The 24,588-nt window shown below is 49.7% G+C and overlaps 1 protein-coding gene across 6 annotated transcripts; it reads right to left on the bottom strand.

Annotated features, from left to right (window-relative positions):
* Positions 1-3,582: 3,582 nt before the first annotated feature.
* On the bottom strand, positions 3,583-15,959 carry LOC148163234 (cell adhesion molecule CEACAM6-like). Of its 6 annotated transcripts, none has more exons than XM_088026897.1 (9): positions 15,784-15,957; positions 14,575-14,940; positions 10,555-10,833; positions 9,908-10,162; positions 6,064-6,184; positions 5,031-5,083; positions 4,675-4,706; positions 4,203-4,244; positions 3,583-3,936 (listed from the first exon to the last, which is right to left on the bottom strand). In XM_088026897.1, exons 1-9 carry the CDS (start codon positions 15,845-15,847, stop codon positions 3,871-3,873), a joined length of 1,278 nt encoding a protein of 425 aa, XP_087883023.1. In that variant the 5' UTR covers positions 15,848-15,957; the 3' UTR covers positions 3,583-3,870. The 6 variants fall into 6 exon arrangements, 4 of the variants coding, with proteins under 4 accessions (XP_087883023.1, XP_087883024.1, XP_087883025.1 ...); XM_088026898.1 differs by having other exon boundaries at positions 14,584-14,940; XM_088026899.1 differs by lacking the exon at positions 9,908-10,162 and having other exon boundaries at positions 15,784-15,959.
* Positions 15,960-24,588: the final 8,629 nt, after the last annotated feature.

Below are 24,588 nucleotides of genomic sequence, written 5' to 3'. Positions count from 1 at the left end.
ACAGAGCCCTACATGGCACTTGATCCCACGACCCTCAGATCGGGACCCAACCTCCTCAGCCACCCAGGCACCCCAACTAACTGGAATTTAAAGAAAAACCTAAAAAAATGCCCACTGATCAATTTTTATGTCATGAAAATAGTTATATTGGCATAAGGTCTAGACAAGTAGTTAGGATGTCCCTCTTAATATGATGCAATAGAAAACCCAGGAAGCATTCTTGCCAAAAAAATATCACCCGAATCTCTGCAAGCTTTGAGATTCATTTTCCAATTTATAGGAAATACGGGGTTTAGAGAAGCAAGTGAAATGACACCATAAGGAAACAAAGTCAGAATGTGGGCATCCTACAAGTGAAAACGTCTGGTCTGGTCTCTTCAAAGAGTGTACATCATGAAACAAGTTGAGGGGGTAGGACTGATACAGAACGAAGTGCTGTGCTTACTGAGTTTTCAAAAATTGAACACACCCATGTACCTAGCAGCTAGGTCGGGAAACAGAACATTGCTGGCACCCTAGAAATTCTTACCCTCTTCCATTTATAAATTTTTTTAAAAAGTTAATTAATGTATTTGAGGAGGAGGAGGGGCAGGGGAAGAGGGAGAGAAATCCTCACGCCGACCGCTCACTGAGCACGGAGGCTGACGCAGGGATCAGTACCACGACCCTGAGATCATGACCTGAGCCAAAATCAAGAGCCAGCCACTTAAACGACCAAGCCACACAGATGCCCCCCTCCCCCATTTATAAATTTCTAATATTGAACCTTTGCTTTCCTGGGACAATTGGAATTTACTCACAGTGTACTGTCTTATTGTATATACTGTTGGAATTGGTTTGAGAATGTCGTGATTAACATTTTTGTCTCTCCGTTCATCAGTATGATTGGCCTGATATTTTCCTCTTTTTGTACTTTTGTTGTTGTTCCTATTTCAGTTCAAAGGTTATACGAACCCCAGAGTCAGTTGGGGACATAGTCTCTCGCTGTTCTATGGATGAATTTGTATAATTTTGAGACGATTTGTGTTGAAAGTTCTGTGGAACTCACTGTTAAACTTCAGAGCTGGAAATATTTTTCTCTTCCCTTGAAGTCTTTTCATATGGGAAATTTTAAATGTATACAAAAGTGAGTTTGTATACAAACATGTTATAATAGAGAGAATGGTACTGTGAACCCCCAAGTACTCATCTCCAGCTCCAAAGTATCAACTCGTGATGAACCTTGTTGTTTCTCTTTCCCTTCTACTCCTCCACCGACCGGATTCAATATTAGAAATCATATACTTTTTTTTAAGATTTTATTTATTTATTTGAGAGAGAATGAGAGATAGAGAGCACGAGAGGGAAGAGGGTCAGAGGGAGAAGCAGACTCCCCACTAAACAGGGAGCCCGATGTGAGACTCGATCTCCGGACTCCAGGATCATGACCCGAGCCGAAGGCAGTCACCTAACCAACTGAGCCATATACTATTGTTTCTAAACACTTTTGTGTGTACTTCTAAAACATAAGGCCTCACCCCGAATAAAAAAAAAAGTCAAACTTAGAGAAACGTTACAAGACTATTAGAGGGAACTCCCATATACCTTTCATGCTTATTTCTCAAAGTCACATTTGTATTTTGTCTGCATCGATGAAACTATATGCACGTGCATGCACACAAATCTTTTTCATTATATATATATATATATGATTCTTTGATGTATCACTTGGAAGTTATAAGTATCTAATACTTCACCCTAACTCCTTCAGCCCGTATCTCACCAGAACCGAGATTTTCTCCTATCTATCCACAGTATGATGAGCAAGCTCGCCCAATTTGATATTCATGCAACAATATAATCTAATATGAACTCTATATTTGCTTCCTATTACTGCTGTAACAAATTACCACAAAGTCGGTGCCTTAAAAGCAACAGACATTTATTATCTTACAGTTCTGGAGGTCAGAAGTCCAACATGGGTTTCACTGGGCTAAAATAAAGATATTGGCGGGGCCACATTCCTTTCTGGAGGTTCTGGGGGAGGATCAATTTTTTTGCCTTTTCCAGTTTCTGGAGTCTGCCCATACTCTTTGACTTGTGGTCTCTTAGCACTCAGCAGGGAGTCGGCTAGAGGATTCTCTCCCTCCCTCTCCCTCTGCTCCTTCCCCTGCTCATAAGCACACTCTGTTTCTCAAATAAATAAATAAATTTTTTTAAAAAAAAGAAAGGATCTAACATTGGTGCCACTGGATACCAGAAGTAGGAAAAAAATATGGGCTGAAAAGTGTCTGAAGAAATAATGGTCCAAGAAGGTGAGTGAACCCCAAACACAATAAGCAGTCACACTAAGGCACATGGCAAACTTGTGAAAACTAAACACAAGAGGAAAAAAAATCTTTAAAAAGAGCCACAGATGGACACCTGGGTGGCTCAGTCGTTAAGCATCTGCCTTCGGCTCAGGTCAGGATCCCGGGGTCCTGGGATCCAGCCCTGCGATGGGCTCCCTGCTCAGCAGGGAGGCTGCTTCTCCCTCTGCCTTTCCCCCTGGCTTGTGCTCTCTCTCTCTCTCACTCTGTCTCTCTGAAGTAAATAAATAAAATCTTTAAAAATAAATAAATAAAAAGAGCCAGAGAAACAACCCATTGCTTATTAAGGAACAATGATTTAAGCAAGTGATGGTAGGTTTTGTATCTGACAGCATGGAGGCCAGAAGGAAGTGGCAGGTTTTTCTAATCAACTACAAATCCTGTATCTGGCAAGATGATCCTCAGGAGGATCATGAGGGGCAACAAGGAAATTTTCTGATGAGGAAGAATATGAAAATTTGTTGCCAGCTGACCTACTCTTAAAGAATAGCCAAGGGAAAAGATGCCCAGTTCATCCTTCTCTGTGGTTGGTTTGATGCCCACAGCTACTCCTTCCTGGCTCATCCTCATGTGCTCGTCAGAGGCCCCATGTTCTGTGCTCCCGACACCCAAACCACATTTATAAACACTGGGAGTGTCTATAGCTTGGGTCCCTGAGCGATGTGAGGACCGCTGAGTTCCCTCATGGTTTGGCCACAGCTCTGGCATTCCAGTTAGCGTGGTGCCAACATGTCCACACCACCCACCCCTTCCTCTATCCTGGGGGACTGGAGATGGGGGCTTGGTCAACTCAGAGGTAACATTTCCCGCTGTGACCCAGGAGAGAAGAGACCCAGAGCTTCAGGGGAATTTCTTTTCTTTTTCTTTTTTTACATTTATCATGATTATTTTTTAAGTAAACTCTGTGCCACACATGGGGCTCAAATTCATGACCCCAAGATCAAGAGTTGCATGCTCGGTGTGTCTGGGTGGCTCAGTTGGTTAAGCGTCTGACTTCGGCTCAGGACATGGTCCTGGGATGGAGCCCGACGTCCAGCTCCCTGCTCAGTGGGGAGTCTGCTTTTCCCTCTCCCTTTGCCCCTCTCCCCTGCTCCTGATCTCTCTCCCTCTCCCTCCAATAAATGAATAAAACGTTAAAAAAAAATTCAGTAGCATGCTCTATTCACTGAACCAGCCAGGTGCCCCTGGGGGAATTTCTGCTAAGAGAAATGACCATTCAGAAAAAAAAGCCAAGGAGGGGAAGAGTCCTTTTTATTCAGATCCTCTCAGATCATCCCCAGTGGGTCAGGGGTCAGGACACGTTTCCTGGGAACCCCCACTTCCTGGGAAATGGGGGCCTTTGTTCTGGGTTCAGGGCAGCCTGTAGGGGTCTCCAGAAATCAGTTGGGACCCGACCCTGGGTCCATGTCCCTGAATATCTTCAGAGCTGAGAGCCGGTTCTCCGGCTCAGGCTGCAGCTCCTGACTCCACCTAGAGTCTGGGGTCTCAGGAGGGCCCTGGAAGGAGCAGTTCCCAGGGGAAACTAAGAAGCCATTTCTGCTGTGTGGTCGATCTGGCAGTAAATGTTTGTGTCGGGGTGTCGTAATTCCTGTAAAAGAAGAAGAGGCCTCTGAGCCCCTGTCACCTTCCTGGAACATATCTGGGTGACTTTCAAGTTCGAGGACCACTTGGGCTGCTCTCTGGGAGCCTGGCTGTGTGGGAAGTGTCTGCCCCGGCCCCTCCTTCCTCCCACAATGCCCTGTCCCTCTTGCTCTCTTGTTTCCTGAACCTGAAAACACAGCCAGGGGCAGTTAGGGCGCAGATCTTCAGCCCCCTTGGGCTTCGGGGACCAGAGCAGTCATTGCCCACACTCACCTGGTAGATAGGAACGGCTGTGGTGGGGCTGGGCAGGGAGTCCTAAAGGGGAGAGAATGAGTGTTGGTAGTCAGAGAAGGAGGATCATTTCTCTATGGGAGTGACTGGTTCTGTCTCTAGAAATGCCTTCTCCAAGCCTGCTGACTCATTCCCCAGGCCCGACCACTGCCCACTGCACCCATTTCTGTTAGCCCAGGACCCCTGGCTGGTGCTCCCAGAGCCCACCCTGCCCCTATCTGGACTCCAGCGTTCTCCTTTGGCCAGCTCAGGGGAGCAGGGAGAACTCAGGACACGCTGGGGGGTGGTCCTGCCCCTGAAGAGGGTCCACTCCTGGCCAGAACAGGGCTTGCCTTGTCCTGGCTCCTCTGAGGGAAGCAGGGTCTGCTCTGTGCTGCTGAACTGCCTGGTTAGCCGCCTTGAGCCTGCACAGCCTGGACCCCAGTGGAATGAGTGGTGCAGGGGCCGGGCTTACCGGGGATGCGGAGCTGCTGGCTGGACCATGGCCTGGGGACAGAGACAGGAGTTAGCACCAGGGCTGTGAAGACGCTTGGGGCCACCCTCCAGGAGGGGACAGGTCCTCAGCTCTCAGAGAACAGGGAAGCAGGAGCACCTCCCAGGGACAGACCCACTGGCCATGTTAGGGCCCAATGGGGGTAAGGTGCTGACCTATGATCTGGATTCTACAAGTCAGGGAGTATGGCCAGCTGAGGTCCCCTGTGCAGGAGACCCAGACAAAGGGTCAGAGGCCCTGGGGAGTGACTGGCAGGATGGACAATGTGGGCAGGACTCCGGGACTCCGGGTCCCACCCGCGCTGACGATGTACTCACGGGGGGTGGATGCTGGGCGCCAGAGCTCTCTGAGATCACGGCAGCCACTGGCCCTAGGAGAGATCAGGCTTCCATGTGAGGGGTGCAGGGAGAGGTCACAGCTTTGGTGTCAGAGCAGGGCACAAGGAGGATCCTCATTCCAGGCAGGGGTTACAGACCCCCTCTCTCCACCAGTGCTGTTTAGGAGAGGGAGGGCCCAGGAGAGGGGATTAGGAAAGGTCTTGGGAGCACTTCTGTCCTGGGCTCACAGGGGAAGCCCCACAGGCTGCTGATGGGCTTCTAGGAGAAAGTGTCCTGAAAAGGGATCAAGGACCCAGGAAAGGAATCAGACATGCGGGTTTGTCTGAGTGGAAGGGTCAAGCCTGCAGCCATGTGTGCAGGACAGTTGGGGAGCCCCGGGTAAGCTGGATCCCTGAATGTGGTGCCCCTGCTGTGGCCAGACCCTCGCCCCCTCAGGCCAGAGGATGCTGAAATGTGACGGCAGCCCATCCTCCATCTCCGTCTGCCTGGACAAGAGGCATAAAGGACATCCCAGGACCTCCACCTGGCCGAACCCAGGTGTTCTGCTCTCACACAACAGGGACTACGGTTCATGCATCTGCCATTTAGGGGATGACCCCACCTGGCCTGTCAGGATCTTCCACTCTCCTTTGCGTGACCCTCACCAGGACCGGCCTCAGGTCCTGAGGCTGCAACTGCCCCTCACAGGGCGTGTGGACTTAAATAAACCACGGGAGGTGCTCTTTACTGAGTATTTAGTCCTATGAGCACAGATGTAGGTTTGTCAATTGAATGCAGACAACCCTGAGGGGCTGTTCCCTAGTTGTCCCTAATGTAAAACCGAGGAAGCTGGGAAAGAAGCACCCTGGACAGCAGCTGGTGAGGAAGAAGTCAGAGGGTATGAGAGGGAAAATCCAGGGGGCAGTTGGGTGGCCTGGAAGTTGCAGCCCAGAATCCTAGGTCAGGGTGGGGTCCCCTCCTGGCCAGGGCTCAGCTGGGGGACAGGATCAGCTTGTGGGAAATGCCATCGTACCTTCCAGTCCTTGTGTGGAGCAGGAGACACCCCAGGGAGGCCGACAGTGCCAGTCCGACCAGGACCCCGACTGCAATGCCAATGATGGACCCCACAGGGAGACCTGTGGTGCTTCTTCCATCTGAAATAAGAAGAAAACGGGAGGGGAATGAGTCCCAAGTCAAATCTGGGGAAGCCAAGAGGGGCCGTGGGGGAAGGGCCTGGTTAGGGAGGGAGGAAAGGCCACTGGGTCTGGGTGATGTGTGTGTTGTCACCACGGTGACCCCACCCCCTTGACCGCTGCATCATTTCTGTTCCTCACGGTGAAACCCTGGACTTGCTTTATTCTTCACATTGTCCCCCACCCCGGGGCCAGTGCCAGTGTGCTGTTCATTTTCCTCTCACATTATGCCTCTTCTCCTGGGTCTTCCTTTCCATTTCTATCACTGTTCTTAGAGGGAGGCCCTTACCTGTTCACTCAACACTTTAAAGAGAATAACATTAGCTGACTGCCTTGGAGGTCGGTCCTGTGCCGGGCACGTGGGAAATACTTTACGTTTATCTCATCTGCCGCTTCCCTGTCCATGAGGGGGCCAGGTGTCATCCCCACTGTCCAAAATGAGCATCTCACTATGGAAAGGGCTTCAGTAAATCACTGAACGTCACCGAGCTGGAACGTAATCAGACAACACTTAATCCCAAATCCCCAAGACATAGCTAGTAACAAAAGCATTAATATCAAAAGGACAATAGCTGCTAATTTGGACTGAGCCTGAATCTGTGATGAAATCCTGAGGTATGATGGTGTCTCAGGATTTCATCTCATGAGCTCATATTAACAACCCTCACAACAGCCCTAAGATCCAGCTGTTCTTTCCAGTTTTACAGATGAGGAGACTGAGGCTTAGGAGGTTCAGCATTTTGCCTGAGTTCCAATAGCTGGTACATATCAGAACCAAGGTGCTAACAAGATTAGTCTAATTCCAGGGATTTTATCCACATTGCCCTAGAGGCTCTGAAGGTGGCTCCTACCTCCTCCAGGCCTGCATCCATTTCACACCCCCTGCCAGTAGAATATATAGGGACGAAGAGGGAGAGGTCGCGAGTCACTCACAGCTCAGATCCAGCCTGATGGGGTCACTTTTGCCAGAACTGACTGGGTTGGAGACCTCACACTGAAAATTCCCAGCACTCTCTCCTGACAGGGCATATGGTGAGGGTGCTGTTGTCCTGGGACAGCTTCATTGTCTCCATGAGCTTTAGACTCTGGCCATTGAGAAACCACTGGATGGAGACCCCAGTGTTATTTGTGGAGCAGGTCAGGACCACGGAGTCCTTATGTTCTGTGACTGCGGTGTTGCTGGCAGGGACAGAGGGCTGGGCCACAGGCTCAGGGGAGAAACACAGGAAGTGATGGAATGAGAGTGGGCCTGGGCCCTGGGGCTACGCTCCTTCCTCTACGATCTCAGCCACTCTGAAGGCCCAAGCAAGCTCTGTAAAGGTGCCTCAGAGGATGGCCCTGCTGTCTGCAGAAGGTGGAGTGTCTTTGTTCAGGTGACCATCTGTAAGGAGAAGGCTGTACCTCCCCCTCTGATCCTCAAGTTCCCTTCTGGCCCTCAGTACTGGTTCTGCTCTGCCCGGACATGTCTGTAGCATCAGCACCAGGAACCACTTCTAAGGCCACATGTCGCGCATCCTCATCATCAGGTGGAATTTTTCATTCCCATGGACTTCTGTGTGATTGCTTTCTTTCACTTGTGACTTTAAAAGATCATGTCTCATTCCTTATATACCTCTCCATGGATAGTGGGGGAGGAGGACTCGTAGCTCTTCTATCTTAGTGTCCAAGGCAGCTTCATGTAAAGTAGGGAAGGCATTCACATAGTTACGATTTACTAGGGAATAAAAGCCGCCTGCACAGTCTTCACAACCTTAGGAATCAAAGAGTTTTTCATGTACAGGATTTCTCACTCTGAAGAAGACTTTTACTTCCAGATCTGTGGATTGACTCTCCTGGTGAAAAACTTCTGTCGATTGGTGGTTACTGTATACAGAATATTGGCACCTTTACAAATAGATGGAAACTACTACAACATAATAAAGGACTTAGAGGAAACACCCACAGCTAGCATCACACTCCATGGTGCAACACTGGAAGTAGAAGACAAACATGCCACTTTTAGCACCGGTATTCAACACAGTACAGAAGTCCAAGCAAAAATAATTAGGAGGAATAAACCAGAGAATGCAATGAAATTGGAAAGGAATAAGTACAATTCTGTCTCTTTGCAGATGACGTGAAATTTTATGTACAAAACCCTAACGATCCCCACCCCCCCACACACAAACTGTTGAACTAATTAAGAATTCAACAAAGTTGTAGGATTCAAACATCAACATACAAAAATCACTGTGTTTAAGAAAACAATTCCACTTACAATAACATTGAAAAGAATAAAATACTTAGGAAAATAAAAACCAAAATCTTAGGAATTACTTAATGAGTCAGCAGACTGTATATGGAAATCTATAAAACATTGCTGAAAGAAAATACAGAGGACACAAATAAATGGAAAGACATCCCATGTTCATGGAAGATGGGACTTCATATTGGTGAGATGACAAAGCTACCCAAAGAGATCCACAGATTCCATGCAATCCCTATCAATTTTTTTAAAGATTTTATTTTATAGTAATCTCTACATCCAACACGGTGCTCAAACCTACAACCCTGAGGTCAAGAGTCGCATGTTCCACTGGCTGAGCCAGCCAGGTGCCACCCTATCAAATTCTAAAGGAATTATTTTTCAGAAATAGGAATTTCCAAAAATTTACATGGAATCTCAGGGGCCTCCAATACTTATTTTGAAAAAGAACAAAGTTGGAGGACTCCTACTTCCTGACTGAAAAGCTACATTAACCAATAATAATGGGGATCTGGTGGGGATCTGGTATAAAGACAGACAAAGAGACCAATGAAATAGGATAGGCACCCCGGAAACAAACACTGGCATATGGGGTTGAATGATTTTCAAGAAGGTTGTCATGACCATTCAATGGAGAAAAAAATCTATTCAACAAATGGTGTTGGGAACACTGGATATCCATGCGAATGAATGAAGTTGGACCTGACCTTCCACCACGTACACCTTTGTACACCATGTACAAATGTTAATGCAAAATAGACCAAACATCTAAACAGAAGAGTCAAAACTATAAAAGCCTTAGAAGAAAATGTAATGCAAAAACTTACTGAAACTGGATTTCCCAGTGATTTCTTAGATATGACACCCAAAGCAGAGACAACAAAAGAAAAAATACATGAATTGGATTGCATCAAAATAGAAAACTGCGTGGAGACAGATGGGAGCGCCATTGTGTTGAGTAGAGTATGACATATAGAGCTGTCCAATCACTATGTGCTACACCTGAACTACTGTCACGAGGTGTGTCAGCTAAAGTTCACTAACAACAACAACAAAAAAGAGTGAGGGCAACCCATGGATTGGAAGGAAACATTTGCCAATCCTATCCGCTAAGAGATTAATATCCAGAATATATAAAGCACTCCTGCAATTCAACAACAAAAAGCAACTTGAACCTGAGGACCCTTTTTCTTCCCTATTTGAAAAGCCCCATTTAATGCATGGGGCTTTCTGGAGCTGAGAACCCCCCTCCCCACATTCCAGCTGGACCCAAGGTCTGCCCTGAGATCTAAGGGTAGAAACCTCTGCAGACATCTAATGGGAGAGTTCAGGGACAGATTTGGGAGCAAATGGGAAATGACTACTTCTAGGCTCTTTGCTGAAAGCCAGACAGACCTTCACCACGGCGATCCACGCAGATGCTCCAGGGATCCACTTACCAGAGACTGTGATAGTCTTGACTGTGGTCTTATTGAGGCGAGTGCCAGAGTTATAGGCGAGGCAGGCATAGGATCCACTATCATTCGCTGTGATGTTGGGGATAAAGAGCTCCTGTGTGGATGACTGGGGCCTCCCATTGATAAACCAAGAATACTGTGCGGGCGGGTTAGAGGCTACGTGGCAGGAGAGACTGAGGTTGGCCCCTGGATGGTAACAGGAGTCTGAGGGGGAAATGGTGGGGGCGTCCGGGCCATCTGGAGCAAACAGAATAAAGCCACAGGTGATGTAATCTGAGGGTAACCGAAGCTCCTGGTGTGTATTAGGTTCACAGTGTCCCTCTGAGCTGGGTCCCAACCTCATTTGCAAAAGTTCCAGTAAAATCCCCCTGCTTCACTGAGCCTGGGTCTGACACATTCACCCCTGTCTCCTCACAGGCTGGTGACCTTCTCAGGGAGGAACTGTCCATCCCCATCCAGTCTTGGCTTAGGCTGGGCCTGCCCAGGTTGGCCTGGGACAAGAAGCCATGGCCAGCCTGGGGGTCCAGCTGAGAGTCATGGACTCGGACCCCAGAAGGATGGATGGGCCTGGCCCCCGGCATGTGGATTAGGGTGACAGCCCGGGCCAGGTAGGAAGGGAAGTTACTCACAGAGAACATTCAGGGTGAATGGGTCACTACGGCCGGCACTCCCTGGGTTCCGAGTTTCACACTCATAGGGTCCTGTGTCATTCCTTGTGACACGGTGTATAGTGAGAGTCCTGTTGTCCAGGGAGAGCACCAGCCTGGCGCTGGCCCGGAGGCTCTTCCTGTTTACTGACCACAGGTAGCTTGTGCTCGGAGTTTGAGGTCCACACGATATTACGACAGAATCCACCTTCTCCACGGGGTAGGAGTTGTTGCTTGTGATGCTGGGTTTGGATAACTCCGCTGTGCAGACAACAGAGAGAACATTGCCCTGGGTGGTACCTGAGTCCTTCAAAGAATAAGGCAGGTCTGTGAAGCTCAAGACAAATGCAAGAGGATCTGAGCGCTCAGAGAACACAGGCCACCTGCTCTCCGTGTGAGAACAAGTACAGGCCTTCTCAGGTCAAAGAAGCGTCAGGGTTTGGTTGTAGAAGACACAGGACAGGGAGCCAGAGACCACCCTGGGCCTCGGCTGGTTCTTCCCTGACCAACTGACTGTCTGACCAACCTCAGAGGCCTGACCTGGAAAGTGCAGGTGCTGAGGCCCTTTCTACGGCACAGACCTACACCAGTCACCCTACAGGTGTTCTCCCCTAGGCCTTGCTTTCCAGGGTTGTCCTGGAGATGGGTAATGATGGGCCTTCCCAGAGCTCATAAGCCTGGAGAACCCTGGACAGCATGGCCTGGAAGCGGGTATTTGAGCAGAAGTAATACCAGGGGACACCAGGGCCAAGCCTGGAGGTCAGTCCAGCACTCAGGCCGCGGGGCCACGAAGTAGGTCAGTTCTGCCCAGGTGTTCCATGGTGACTGACCTGAGACAGTGGTGGAGCAGAGTCAAGACTAGAAATGCTCCAGAAAAGAGTGAGGGGGACAGGCAGGGCCTGGCTGGCTGTGGCAGAGAACTATGTGCTCTGCGCTCGGTCTTTAAAGTCTGTTTTCCCACTGCAGAGGCCAGTGAGGACCATGCTGGTCTTTCCTGAAATACAAGTGGGTGTTTTCAAATGCAGAAGGGGTGACTGGTGGTAGGTGGGGGAGTCGGGGGGGAGGGCGTCTGGCCTTCATGGACCATTTGTAAACACAGTTATGAGATAGAAATTTGAGAAATTAAATCGTTTCCATATGTGAAAATCAATAATACCTGAAAAATCTAAGACCAGTTTCTAGAGGAATATCTCCCTAGGGAGCACTATAATGTTGTAGACCAAGTTCTGCAGTCCAACCACGATCACATGATGACCGAAGGAAGATGCTATAGTGGATTTGAAATCAGTGACTCCCTGGGTACAGAAGGACATGTGAGTCCTATTAAGAAAGAGAATTGAGGGGCGCCTGGGTGGCTCAGTCGTTAAGCGTCTGCCTTCGGCTCAGATCATGATCCCAGGGTCCTGGGATCAAGCCCCGCATTGGGCTCCCTGCTCAGGGGAAAGCCTGCTTCTCCCTCTCCCAACCCCCTGCTTGTGTTCCCTCTCTCGCTGTGTCTCTCATTGTCGGATAAATAAAATCTTAAAAAAAAAAAAAAAAGCGAATTGATCAGGGAAAGTCTGAGGTGCCCCTGTTATATAAAGGGAGGAACGATACCAAATCAGTAGAAATGATGTGTGTTATGTCAGTAAATTTAGGAAAGAAAGTCCCTGCCACCAATTTCTACAGTCAAAATGGAAAGAAACCCAATGCTTGTATGAGGCTTTCTTTTGACCTCAGGAAACACAAGTTTGATCCAATTTACCCAAACTGGGCAGCATCTAAGTGAAAGGACAGGGACTGGAGGATCTCACCGTGTGAGAGGATCCCACCCTATGGTGAAGGTGTCCTCAGGAGCACCCACGTGCGTGTGAAACAGGCAGTGAAGCAGTGGGAAGGCGCAGGGTCTGGCCAGCCCCCCGGAGGAGGGTCTGGGGAACCCCTGGGAAGAACGAGAGCCTCACCAGGACGAGCACGTGAGTCAGGAGTAACAGGCATGAGATGAGCCCATGAGCTCCTGGGGACTGCAGACCTGCCCTCCTGCCTTTGACTCCCTGCTGGAGTCATGTAGAGAGGAGATCAAGGGGTCCCATGGCCTTGTCATGGGGTGTGTTCCACTCGTTGGCGTCACGGAGGGAAAGAGTCCTGGATGAGGGCCCAGTGACAGCTCGCTCTCCTGGTGACCTGGGGGAACTGGCTCCTGATGGAGCCCGGCAGAGGATGCCGCTCGGATTTCTGTGTCCTCTGCTGCTGCCTGGGAGGGCGGGCCGGGCCACAGGTGTTAGCAGGAGAATGCAGGGAAGGCTTAAGGGTTAGTAAAGGCGGCTGTGCAGAGCAGGGGTAGTCCCAGCTGGAAAGGAGCAGGAGGAGGAAGATGAGGGACAAGGTCGGAGCAGAGAGCCAGAAATGTCCCAGGCTGTGAGCAGTGAGGGTCACAAGGGACTTCACAGACTCCGGGCACTAAGAGCCCACAGCCGCCCCAGGGGCGGGATCCTCCCATGGCTGAGCAACACCACAGTCCTCGTGAGACTCTCGGGCAGTGGCCTGAGGGGCTGGTGGCCAGAGGGACAGAACATGGGTCTCAGCCCCTGGAGGGACAGGGAACAGGTGTGGCCAGAACCTCCTAGAATTGTGCATCCAGGGTCCAGAATCTGAAGAGACTGGGAATCATTCATTCCTTCCTTCCCTCCTTCATGAAAGAGCAATTGAGTTGTGGGGCCCTGTGCCGGTTAGGGGTATGCAGTCGGGAGGAGAGGGCAGAGTCCTTTCCCTTACACTCCAGTGGGATGCCATCAGCACATCAGGAAACGGTAAGTGATTCCAAGTCCGATGCAGGAGCTGTGGATTGGACACCTGAGGGGAGGCCTGGGCATTCCCCAACTGACTCTGGTCATTGATGAATTTAGTTCTTGAGTAAAAACATTAATTCTCCATTTGCTTTCACTTCCCAGACCAGAAAATCTACCTTGAGCTGTAGATCCTAAGAGAAAAGGTCTGATCCAACAACTGGTCTTGGGATCCACAGGTGCCTAATAAGGCCCCCTGGGTGGAGGAGACAGGCCTGTACCTGCAGACAGACTTTGTAGGATTGTGATCTGCCTGTGTGACTCTGATTCAGTGTCTGCATCGCCCTGTGCCTCTGTTTCCCCTCAATAAAATCAAGTAAATGGTCTCAGGCTTGCCGTGTTGTCTGTAATTAACCTTAAATCCTCCACAGTTACCTGACCGAAGGCTTGGTATAGAGGAGCTGCCCGGATAAACAACTGTTACTTGCCTCCATGAGAGACGGCAACCTCTGCCCGATGCTGGTGCAGGACTTGCTGCCAGGAGCATCTTCTCTCCTCTGTTCCTTCCTGGGGGCGCTGACCTTCCTCTAGGGTCTCCTATCCCCCAGGGCCATCAGACAGTGGCCCAGGGACCTTGCCTATCTCTGCTCTCCACCCCAAGTCTCAGGAAAAAAGACCAGCCTCTGCCCCTCCTCAGATGTGGCTCTTGGTGCCGAGCCCGGGCTGGTGACCAGCTCAGGAACCTCAGGACTCAGACAGCCCGGAAACTGTTGCTCCCAGTCCCCCCTGCTGGGAACACAAAACCCACGTCTGGAATGGACTCCTCAGGGTCACTGGAGTCAGGAGCCCTGAGACAGGGGTCTGGGCAGGGGCTTTCTGGGCTGAGCTCTGGTGGGGATCCCAGGGGCCCATTAAGCCTGACCCTGACCGAGCCCTGCAGGGTCTTTCTCAGGGTCACAGGGAGGAGCCCAGTGGTTTGGACTGAATCTCCCTCTCCTGAGTTACTCCCATCAGAGTGGTCCTTCTGTTTGCTGCAAATGTGCTGTGGCTGGAATCCAGGAAGGGAATTCAGATCTTAGGAAGTTTCTCTCCACTGTGTGTTTCCCACTCTAAATGTTCCAACCCGATACAGGACATAAGGCAGAGGGGATGGAGGTACAATCCAGGTCTGTGAATCCTGTTGTGTGAAGTAGAATTCACCCCACCCAACACCAGAGGGGAGAGAGGAATTACTCACGGAATACGCGGAATACGCGCAGCTGTACTGTTACTTTTTCAAGTTGAACATCTCTATTCACGGTTTGTAGGGTGTAGTATCCTGTGTCGTTCAGGGTGATGTTCTGGAACAGCAGGGATCCGTTGGGGTATATTGTCTCTCTGCCGCTGTGTGCAGGCCCTCGGATAGTTACGTTTGTGTCTAATGCATATGATATAATTTTATGGCTGGTCTCTGCAGTTTTCCCTCGGAACCAGGCATAGCCTATAAGATCCCCAGGCCGATTGTGGACACTCAGAAGAACGTTCTTCCCTTCAGCAACATTGGGCGGCACCGATTCCACAGTGACTTGGGCAGTGGTGGGGTTCCAGAAGGTTAAGAGTGAGACTAGGAGGGAAGGGAGGAGACAGACCAGTATTTGGACCTATGTGTTGGAGGGAAAGCTGGGACCCTGGAGACAGAGCAGGTCCTAATCCCCCAGCTTCGCGGTGTGTGTCTGAGTGTGTGTGTGTGTGTGTGTGTGTGTGTGTGTGTGTGTGTGTGTTTGTGTGTGTGTCTCCTTGCTGGTCAAGGTCAGTGACATGACCACACTACTTCAGCGCCTCTGAACTTAATTTCCTCTGTTTCCAACCCTCTTCCTCACATGTCTGTCGCTCACTGCCTCCCTGCCCTCAGATACCTGCTCCCACTCAGGGGGTCCTGGGGAGAGGCCTGCCCTGAGCGCCTCCTCTAAAGACCCTCTGTCTTCATGATCTGACCTTTCCCTGCTCTGTTCCCTTCCTGGTGCTTCTCAGTACCTGACATCACATTCTAGACGCCTCTGTGTGTCTGTCTTCCTTCCCATGGAAGTGAGCTCGGGGAGGGCAGGGACTCGTCTGATCTGTGCTGTACCCCAGGGGTGGGGCAGGCTGCAAATCTCCGGGGCTGAATGAATGTGTCCCCATGTCTCTCAGGGTCTGGCATTTGTCTGTTAAGATCTCAGGTTGGTGGGAAGGGGCAGCGATTAGGTTGTTGTTATGAGTTTCAGAATTCAGTCCTCAGTGATGAGTAACTTGGGAAACAGCCCTTGGCTCCGCACTTCCAGATCATAAGATTTTCCCGTTGCTGAGCCGGCTCCCCGGTCCTGCCCTGCTCCCCTGTCGCCTCTCAGAGCCCTGTCCTCCCCGGGAGACCCAAGCCAGCCTGTCTCTCCCATCCTCCCGCCCCCTCGCAGGGGATCATCCCTCTCACCTGCCAGCAGGAGCTCCTGCCAGGGGACGCGTCCTCCTCGGGGAGGGGCCGAGGGGGGCTCCATGGTGCCTGCTGCCCGGTCCGTCCCTCCCTCTGGGGGAAGAGCTTCTGCTCCAGAAACGCTCAGGAGCACTGCAGTCCTGTCTGGTCTGAGGCTAGCGGCCTCTGGGGGCAGGAGCGCTGGGCGGGGTCACGTGGGCCGGGGGCGGGGTCTCTCCAGGGCCCCTCCCTCCTGAGTCCCTTGCCCCCTTCTTCTCCTTTCATTTCTGTCTACATTGCGGTTCCCTGGGAACTGCTGAGGCCTCTCCGTCTTCAGCTGTGATTTCCCAGCATATGCGAGAGCGCGCACACGCCCTTGTTTGGACAAACACAAGCCTGTGGCGTTGGGTCGGTGACCCCCACAGCTCGGGGTCAAGGTGCAGGGTCAGCGTCCCCACAGCCCTCTCTCCTTCCCTGTGTGGCTTTCCCTTCAGAGCAGGAGTCTGGGGGCTGCTTCAGGATCTCTTGTCACAGGGATGTCACCCCCACTGTGCGCTGGAATCACCTGTGGAGTCTTATCAAGACTGTGGATGCCCACTGGACACCCAGAAATGCTGCGTCAGCAGATGCCCAGCCAGGCTGAGAGCCCATGATGTGGGGGTGGGCCGCCTCTTCCCTCTCCTGAGCCCACGGAGGGTCTGCAGGTGCTGTGAAAATGCAGATTCTGACTCAGCAGGTGTGGTGTGGACCCCAGAGTCTGCCTCTAACAAGCTCCCAGGTGATGCTGATCATCCTGGCCCCGGAGAGCACACTCTGAATAGCAAGGCTGAGGGAGACCCGGTTTCCTTAGAAGATGGCCCTTCTCCCTACCCTGAATTGGTTCTGCTGAGTCTTGGCCTTGAGTCTGTGGTACCACACACAGAGCCCCAGGGTCCCCAAATCCAGGGGATTATTTCTGTTGTAACAGAGAATCCCAGCTGGGCACCTGTCTCCCCAGTGTTCTCACAGGTCTGGGGAGGTTGGACTGACACCTGGCAGCAAGGTCCCAGAGATGACTCTGGGGGTGAGAAAGGAGCAAGCCGGGTGATGACTGGTGAAGGACCCACGGCCCATCCCTGGGTGTGCCCAGCCCGGCCTCTGCTTCCAGGGACAGAGACCTAAGACCAGGTGTCTCAGGAGCTCAGTTCCCAGGTGGGAAGGGGGTTTCTTGCGTGTCTTGGGAAGATGAGATGGCTGGGGTTCCTTGGAAGGTTTGGAGAAGACCCTCCCTCAGGGTCTGTTGGCTGAACTGTGGCCCAGAGACTGTCCATGTGCCCCTGAGTGTCCTAGGCAGCCTGTGTCTTCCGCCTGGGGGACTTTCCCGTGGTCCCCCTGCCTCCCCCATGGGTGGTGCCAGGCACGGAATGGGGAGCTGTGCAGGGACCCCTGGCAGATCAGGGAGCTCCTAGGCCTCTAGGTAGAGCGGGCAGGACAGAGCAGACTTTTGGGAGGGACCCAGAAGTGTCTGTTGGAGAAAGGGATGCAAACCAGGCTCCTTCTCCACCTCCTTAGCCAAAGCCAGCTTCAGGGTTTAATGGCCTGTGTGTCATCTGCATGTCCCTATGTTGCCCCCAGGAGGTGATGCTGGGGGCTGCATTAGGGATGCTGACCAGGCTCCCAAGGATATGCCTCAGTCCTGGGCCGAGGCGAGGGACTGGTCAGCCCGGGTCCTGGTCCCTGTGGGTTCTAGACTGCCTGACTCCATCCCAGGGCAGGCTGAGTCCAGGGAGAGGACAGGCAGTGTCCAGAAGATTCCTGATCCTGTCAGGAGAATTGTCCACCCAGAGGGAGGTGCTCCCTCAGGAGGAGCTCTCTGTCCTTGAGATTTCAAGGAATGACCTTGTAGGGGTCTCTTGAGACTTTGGGGAAAAGGCGCTGGCCTGGGGTGCTGGGCACCACAATGCCCTGTCTCCCCATCACAGCACTGTGGGGGGATTGCATCCAAGTCATCTGTGTCCCTGTCTCTGCTCTGCTCTGGTCTCCCCACAGGAACCAGGAGCTGGGGCGGCTCCACCCGGAGACTCAGCTGAGGGATCCCAGAGCTGCCTCTGTGAAAGGGGAGGAGACCCTCAGCTTCGGGGAAACAAACGCAAATCCTGGGTTCTCCTGTGCCGTCTACCCAGGAAGCTCCGCTCATTCCCCACGAGTCCTTGGGCTGTTGAGAAACCTTCAGGGAGACATAGGAGGTGTCCCCACAGACCAGGGGCCCTCAGGAAGAGGAGTCACCCCTTGATGTCTTTGGAGGGCAGGGTAGGGCTGTGAACTCCCCTGGTCGTAACTGCAGCTGGGCTGGTGATCCAGAATCTGTGGCAGGTCAGAGCTCTGAGAGCAGAGGAAGGACACAGCTGCCCACCCAGGCCCTCCCGGGAGAGCAGTCCGTCACAGACAGAGATGGGAGCGTCCGTGTTCTGGGAATGAATGGGGGTCTGACCTCCAACTGGAGGAGGCCCCTGTCGTTCCTCCTGAATCTCGGAGGGGGAAAGGCCTGACAGCCTTACAGAGCCAGCCTCGGGCACGTGCTGGACCCCTCCCACGCTGATGCCAATGCCCTGGGTCCGCAGGGAAGAGGCTCCGAACCCAGGTGACACGGGGTGACATGCTTCCATTGTGTGGTTTCCCTCACGCATTTAACGAGTATTTACTGGGCATTTCTGACTTGTCAGGACAGGCCCTGGGCTGGGTCCTGGGAGCTCTATAGAGAACAGGACAGATTGGGCCCTGGACTCTTGGGGTTTCCCTTGGAACAGGGCCACGGGCAGTCAGGAAATCATGGCACTGAGGAGTCAATTAGAATCAAGAGAAGGGTCAGGAAGGGGAAGTGTCTGGTGCGTCTGGAGCATGTCAGGGGATCTTAGCTGATGGTGGGTCCCATGGAGCACTCCTGAGAAAGTGACCTGGGGCTGAGACTGGAAATGTGAGTGGAACTTCGCCCCTCATAGGACAGAGGATGTGGAGGGACTAGCTGCCCATAGAGGGACAGTCTCAGGGGGCAGACGCCCGCCTGGTCGGAGGAGCTTGAGGGGGTCCAGTGCGGGGATCCTGGAGAGCCAGGAGGACTGGGACGGGGTGAGGCCGGGGAGGGTCAGACCCTGCTGGGCTGTGGGTGCTGAAAAAGGCGCCCAGGCGTAGAGCAGCTCTGCCGCCCTCTGGTGGACTTTGCAGGAAATGCGGACGAAGAATCCCCTCTATCCAGTTGTATTATTTTTTAAAAAAATGTGTACTTGAAATAATATTTCATATGTGGATATATAATTTTTAACCACTTTATTGAATTATAGTTGACATAGAAGTCACTGAACATATTGAAAGTATACAATTTAATACGTTTTGCCACGGGCATGCGGAGAAGTCATTCCTAGAGTCATTCCATGAAGATACTGAGTATGTCCCTTCCTCTCAAAAATCTCATGTCCTCTTTATTATTTTCATTCCACCCCCTCTGACCCTCCTTCCCCATGTTCCCATGAAACCTTACATTTGCTTCTGTTGTTATAGATTAGTGTGCATTTTTCGGATTTCGAGAAGTGGAATCAAACAATATAATTTGGGGCCGGGGTTGACTCCTTTACTCAGTGTCATTTTTTTAACTTAACCCATTGTTCCGTGTTATTGAAGTTTCAGTTTTTTTTCTTTTTTATCCCTTTGTTCTATTACATTGGAAGGATGCAGAAAGTTGTTTGTTTTTAATTCATTCACTCATTTATGCACATTTATGTTGTTTCCAACTCTGGGCGATTACAAGTACACCTGCCAGGAACTTTTGGGCAGGAGTCTTTGACGCGGGCACGTGCTTTCATTTCTCTTGGGTAGAGCTCCACCCAGGAGTGCAGTGAGGGGATTGCTGAGGAGGCACGGGTTTAATTTTTTGAAAAACAGGCTACTCTGTTTTCCAAAGGAGCTTTAATTGTAGTTTCTCACTAGCGACTTAGGAGAGTTCCAGTGGCCCCCCATCGTCAACAACACTTAATTTGGAAAGTCTTTTTAATATTTAGGCAGTCTACTGTATGTGAGGTGGCATCTCAGTGTGGTGTTTGTTTTTGTTTCGACTGTGATAACTGTTTTCATTTTCTTTTATCTTTTTTTAGTTTATTAACACTGCGTATGAAATCTCTTCATAGTGTTCCATTATATGTATGTGCCAAATTTTCCTCAACCCTTCGTCTCTCAATGGACATTTAGGTTGTTTCCACATCTCGGCTACTGTGAATAGTGTTGCAGTGAACACAGGTGTTGTAATAATCTCCTCAAGATCTTGATTTCAGTTCTTCCGGAGAAATACCCGGAAGTGAAGGATTGCTGGATCTTAGTGCAGTTGTATGTTTACTTTTTGAGGAAACTCCATACTGTTTTCAGAGTGGCCGTGCCTGTTTGCATTCTCTGCATCGGGTTGCTAGGGTTCCAGTTTCTCAACATCCTCACCAACACTTGTCTTTTTTTTTTAATTAAAGGTTTTTATTTATTTATTTGACAGAGAGATAGAGAGAACCAGAGAGCAGAAGCAGAGAGAATGGCAGAGGGAGAAGGAGATGCAGGCTCCCTGCTGAGCAGAGAGCCCAACACGGGGCTCGATCCCAGAATCCTGGGATCATGACCTGAACCGAAGGCAGACGTTTAACCGACTGAGCCACCCAGGTGCCTGTTTTTTTTGGTTTTTGTTTTTTAACAACAGCCATTCCAACAGGTGTGTGGTAATATCTCACTGTGGTTTTGATTTGCATTTCCCTTTTTCACATACCCGTTGGCCATTGGAGAAATGCCTGTTCAAGTCTTTAGCCCATTTAAAATCAGTTTATTTACGTTTTACTATCTGGTTGTAAGAGTTCCTTACATATGTTGGATATTAACCCCTTATCTGATACATGGTTTGAAAATAGTCTCTCCCAGTTGGTAGGCTGCTTTTTCATTGTGTTGATGGTTTCCTTTGCTGTGCAGAAGCTTCTTAGTTTGGATATAGTCGCACTTGTTGGTTTTCCTTTCTGTTGCCTGTACTTTTGGTATCATATTCATGAAGTCATTGCCAAGACCAGTGTCATCAAGCTTTTCCCCTATGCTTTCTCTTAGGAGTTTTATGGTTTGGATCTTATACTTAAGTCGTACATCTATTTTGAGTTGATTTGTGTGTATATGTAAAGTAAATGCGTCATTTCATTCTTTTACCATGTGGATATCCACTTTTGCCAACATCGTTTGTTGAAGAGACTGCCCTTTCCCACTGTGATTCTGACACCCTTGTCAAAGATCCATTGACCCTATATAAATGCACGGATTTAGTTCTGGGCTCTCTGTTCTGTTCCATTGTTCTGTCTTTCTGTCAAGACTGTTACCTGACAGAGAACCAGTTCCGAACTCAGATTCGGATGCTCATGCCTCATAAATCAACACTTGAGAGACAAGTGATGGTTGGTAAGGAAACGTTCCTTTATTCAGGAAGCTGGCATGCTGGGAAGATGGTGGACTCATGTTTCAAAGACCATGTTCCCCATCCAGGGAGAGTAGGGTTGGAGGGTGCTTTAAAGGGGAAGGCATGAGAAAGGAAAGGGTGGCTCCATGCAGGAGAAGAGGTGCCCAGGCGGTTAGTCATATATGGACACAACCCTGAACAGCCTTGCTGACAAACAGGGCACCTATTTTCCAAAGTAGGCAGGCCTTATCTCCTGGGAAAGTTTGGTCCTACACTCCTTGAGGCCAGTAGTCTGCAAATCCCAAGGAAAGTAGGTTACTTCTGCTACAGATCATGGGACTTAGGACAGCAAGCAAGGGGTGAACCCTTAAACCTGGTGGAGGGCTGTCACCATGGCATACCTATTTGATTACTGCAGATTTGTCATGTAGTTTGAAATCAGGAAGAGTGATGCCTCCAGCTTTGTTCTATTTGCCCAAGATTTCTTTGGCTATTGGCATATTTTGTGCTTCCATCCAAAATTTAGAATTGCTTTTTTCTCTCTCTCTGAAAAATGCCATTGGAATTTTGATGGGACTGCAGTGCATCTGTAGGTCATGTTGAGTAGTAGGTATATTTTAACAGTATGAATTCTTCCAACCCATGGACAGGGGATATCTTTTCATTTATTTGCCTTTGCTTCAATTTCTTTCATCAGAGTCTCCTAGTTTTCAGTCTAAAGATCTTTCCCTTCCTGGGTTACAATTAGTCCAAATTATTTTATTGTTTCTTTTTTTTCTTTTCCTTTTTTTTTTCAGAGAAGACTGATTTCTTTTACTTAGCTGTAAACAAGTTAGTTGCAACACAATTTCTTTTCCATGTGTAGAGCTCTCAATAGGTTTTTTTTAAAGATTTTATTTATTTGAGAGAGAGAATGATAGAGAGAGCATGATTGGGGCTAGGGTCAGAGGGAGAAGCTGACTCCCTCCTGAGCAGGGAGCCTGATGTGGGACTCGATCCGGGGACTCCAGGATCCTGACCTGAGCCGAAGGCAGTCGCTCAACCAACTGAGCCACCCAGGCGCTCTCTATAGGTTCTTAAACAGTAGGAAAACTTTTGCTGTTCAATTTCTTCTTCTTTTTTTTTAAAGATTTTATTTATTTATTTGAGAGACATAGTGACAAAGGGAACACAAGCAGGGGCAGTGGGAGAGGGAGAAACAGGCTCTCCACAGAGCAGGGAGCCCAAAGCGGGGCTCGATCCCAGGACCCTGGGATCAGGACCTGAGCCAAAGGCAGATGCTTAACGACTGAGCCACCCAGGCACCCCTTCCTCTTCAATTTCATTGAGAATCTTCCACAGGAAGCATCCCAATAGATTGAGAGTATCACGATGTTTCTGGCCCACTCTAAGTATACTATTTTAAAGTACAGTTGAAAAGTTAAATGTGTACAAATTCAGAGGTGTAAGAAACTTCAAGAGGTACAGAGTTTAGGGAGGTGAAGGCTGCGAATGTCCCTTTTCCTTTAACGCATCCTTTATTTTGCATTCTTCACACATAAGCAGCGGTTCCTGCTATTTCCTGGGCCAAAAAGAGCAGATCGTCCAAGGAATGGAATTTACTCTGGCATTCTCCTAGCTATGACGCCTTTGCAAAGCCAAATGGCAAGACACAAGCAAGTGCATCTTTGGGCAGTACTCCAAAACTACAGGCTCTGGTTGCTTGGTGGTGGCAAATAGGGACCTTGATCTTGCTTCCTATGAGTAGAGACTCAAGCCATGGTGTCTTTGTGTTTGCTTCTCTTCTGGTTGAATGGACTCTGCTTATTCCTTGACCTGTGGAGGTGGGGGCTGCCTCCGAAGCAGCATCTTTGGTGTCCACAGAGCAGAGCTCCCTTGCCTCTGACCCTACAGACTGGACTACTCCCTGCCTCCCCGGTGCCTGCTTCCACCCCTCAGGGCCATGCCAGGGCAAAGCATTTCATTCTTTCTGATGCCATTGGAAATGGGATTCTTTTGTTTTCCAGGGAGTTTGCCATAGGGTCTTTGTTAGTGGATAGAAATGCACTGATTTCTGTAGATTGATGTTGCATCCGCCAGCATCCTTTTTGTTTTTAAAAGATTTTATTTATTTGACAGAGAGAGCGAGAGAACACAAGCAGGGGGAACAGTAGAGGGAGAGCAGGCTTCCCGCCAAGTAGGGAACCCGATGCGGGGCTCGATCTCAGGACCCCAGGATCATGACCTGAGCCAAAGGCAGACAGATGTTTAAACAACTGAGCCACCCAGGTGCCCCGCATCGTCCAGCTTCCTTAAATTTATTAGATCTGACAGTTTTTCATGGAGCCTTTGGAGTTTCACTATAAAAGATCATGTCATTTGCAAACAGAGAATTCTACTTCTTTTCTGGCATGAATGCCTTTTATTTCTTTTTCTTGTGTAATTGCTGTAAGACTCTCAGTACTATGCTGAATAGCAGTGGTGAGGATGAGCACCCTTGTCATGTTTCTGGTTCTATAGAGAAGCTTTCAGCCTTTCACCACTGAGTATGATGTGAGCTGTGGGCTTGCCATAGACAGCTTTCCTTCCGTTGAGGAGCAACATGGTAGAGAGTTTTGTAATCCTCTAATTTCTGTATACAAATTTGTCTTTGCACACAAAAAAATGCCCACTGAATAGAAAGGAGAGCACTCCTGAATGTTGGTGGGAATGTAAACCGGTGCAGCCACTCTGGAACACGGTAGGAAGGTTCCTCAAAAAGTTAACAATAGAACTACCCAGTGATCCAGCAAATGCTCTCCTAGGTATTTACCCAAAGGATACAAAAATCCTAATTGAAAGGGATACACACACCCCGATGTTTATAGCAACATTATTTATAATCGCCAAGCTATGGAAACAGCTCAAATGTCCATCAGTTGATACATGGATAAAGACGATGTGGTGTATATATACAATGGAATATTTCTCAGCCACACACACAAAAAAATGAAATCTTTTCATTTGCAACAATGTGGGTGGAGCTAGAGTGTATTATGCCAAGTGAAATACGTCAGCCAGGGAAAGAGAAATACCCTTTGATTTCAGTCATGTGGAATTTAAGAAACAAACCAAATTAGAATAGGGGGGAAAGAGAGAGAAAGAGAGAGGCAAACCAAGAAACAGACTCTTAACGATGAGAACAAGCTGATGGTTGCTAGAGGGGAGGTGAGTAGGGGAACGAGTGAAATAGGGGATGGGGAGGAAGGAGGGCACTGGTTGTGATGAGCATTAGGTGTTTATGGAAGTGGTGAATCAGTATATTGTACGCCTAAAACTAATATATCGCATGTTAACTAACTGGAATTTATTTTATTTTTTTTATTTTTTTAAGATTTTTTTTAATTTATTATTTGAGAGAGAGAGAA

The sequence above is a fragment of the Eumetopias jubatus genome, unplaced genomic scaffold (assembly GCF_037043125.1).
Source record: "Eumetopias jubatus isolate StellerSeaLion01/CBP00866 unplaced genomic scaffold, mEumJub1_p1.0 scaffold_10, whole genome shotgun sequence".
Taxonomy (NCBI): domain Eukaryota; kingdom Metazoa; phylum Chordata; class Mammalia; order Carnivora; family Otariidae; genus Eumetopias; species Eumetopias jubatus.
The sequence above is the reverse complement of the archived record's forward strand: the minus strand, read 5'-3'. Positions and strand labels throughout refer to the sequence as shown.

Bases quoted from the DNA above. Each gene is read 5' to 3' on its own strand.
- LOC148163234 (XM_088026897.1), bottom strand. From the start codon at position 15,847: ATGGAGCCCCCCTCGGCCCCTCCCCGAGGAGGACGCGTCCCCTGGCAG. The intron at 10,834-14,574 runs GTGAGTAATTCC...TTGTCTGCACAG, and splicing joins GCGCGTATTCCGCGTATTCC to CGGAGTTATCCAAACCCAGC. The intron at 10,163-10,554 runs GTGAGTAACTTC...TGTTTGCTCCAG, and splicing joins ATTCACCCTGAATGTTCTCT to ATGGCCCGGACGCCCCCACC.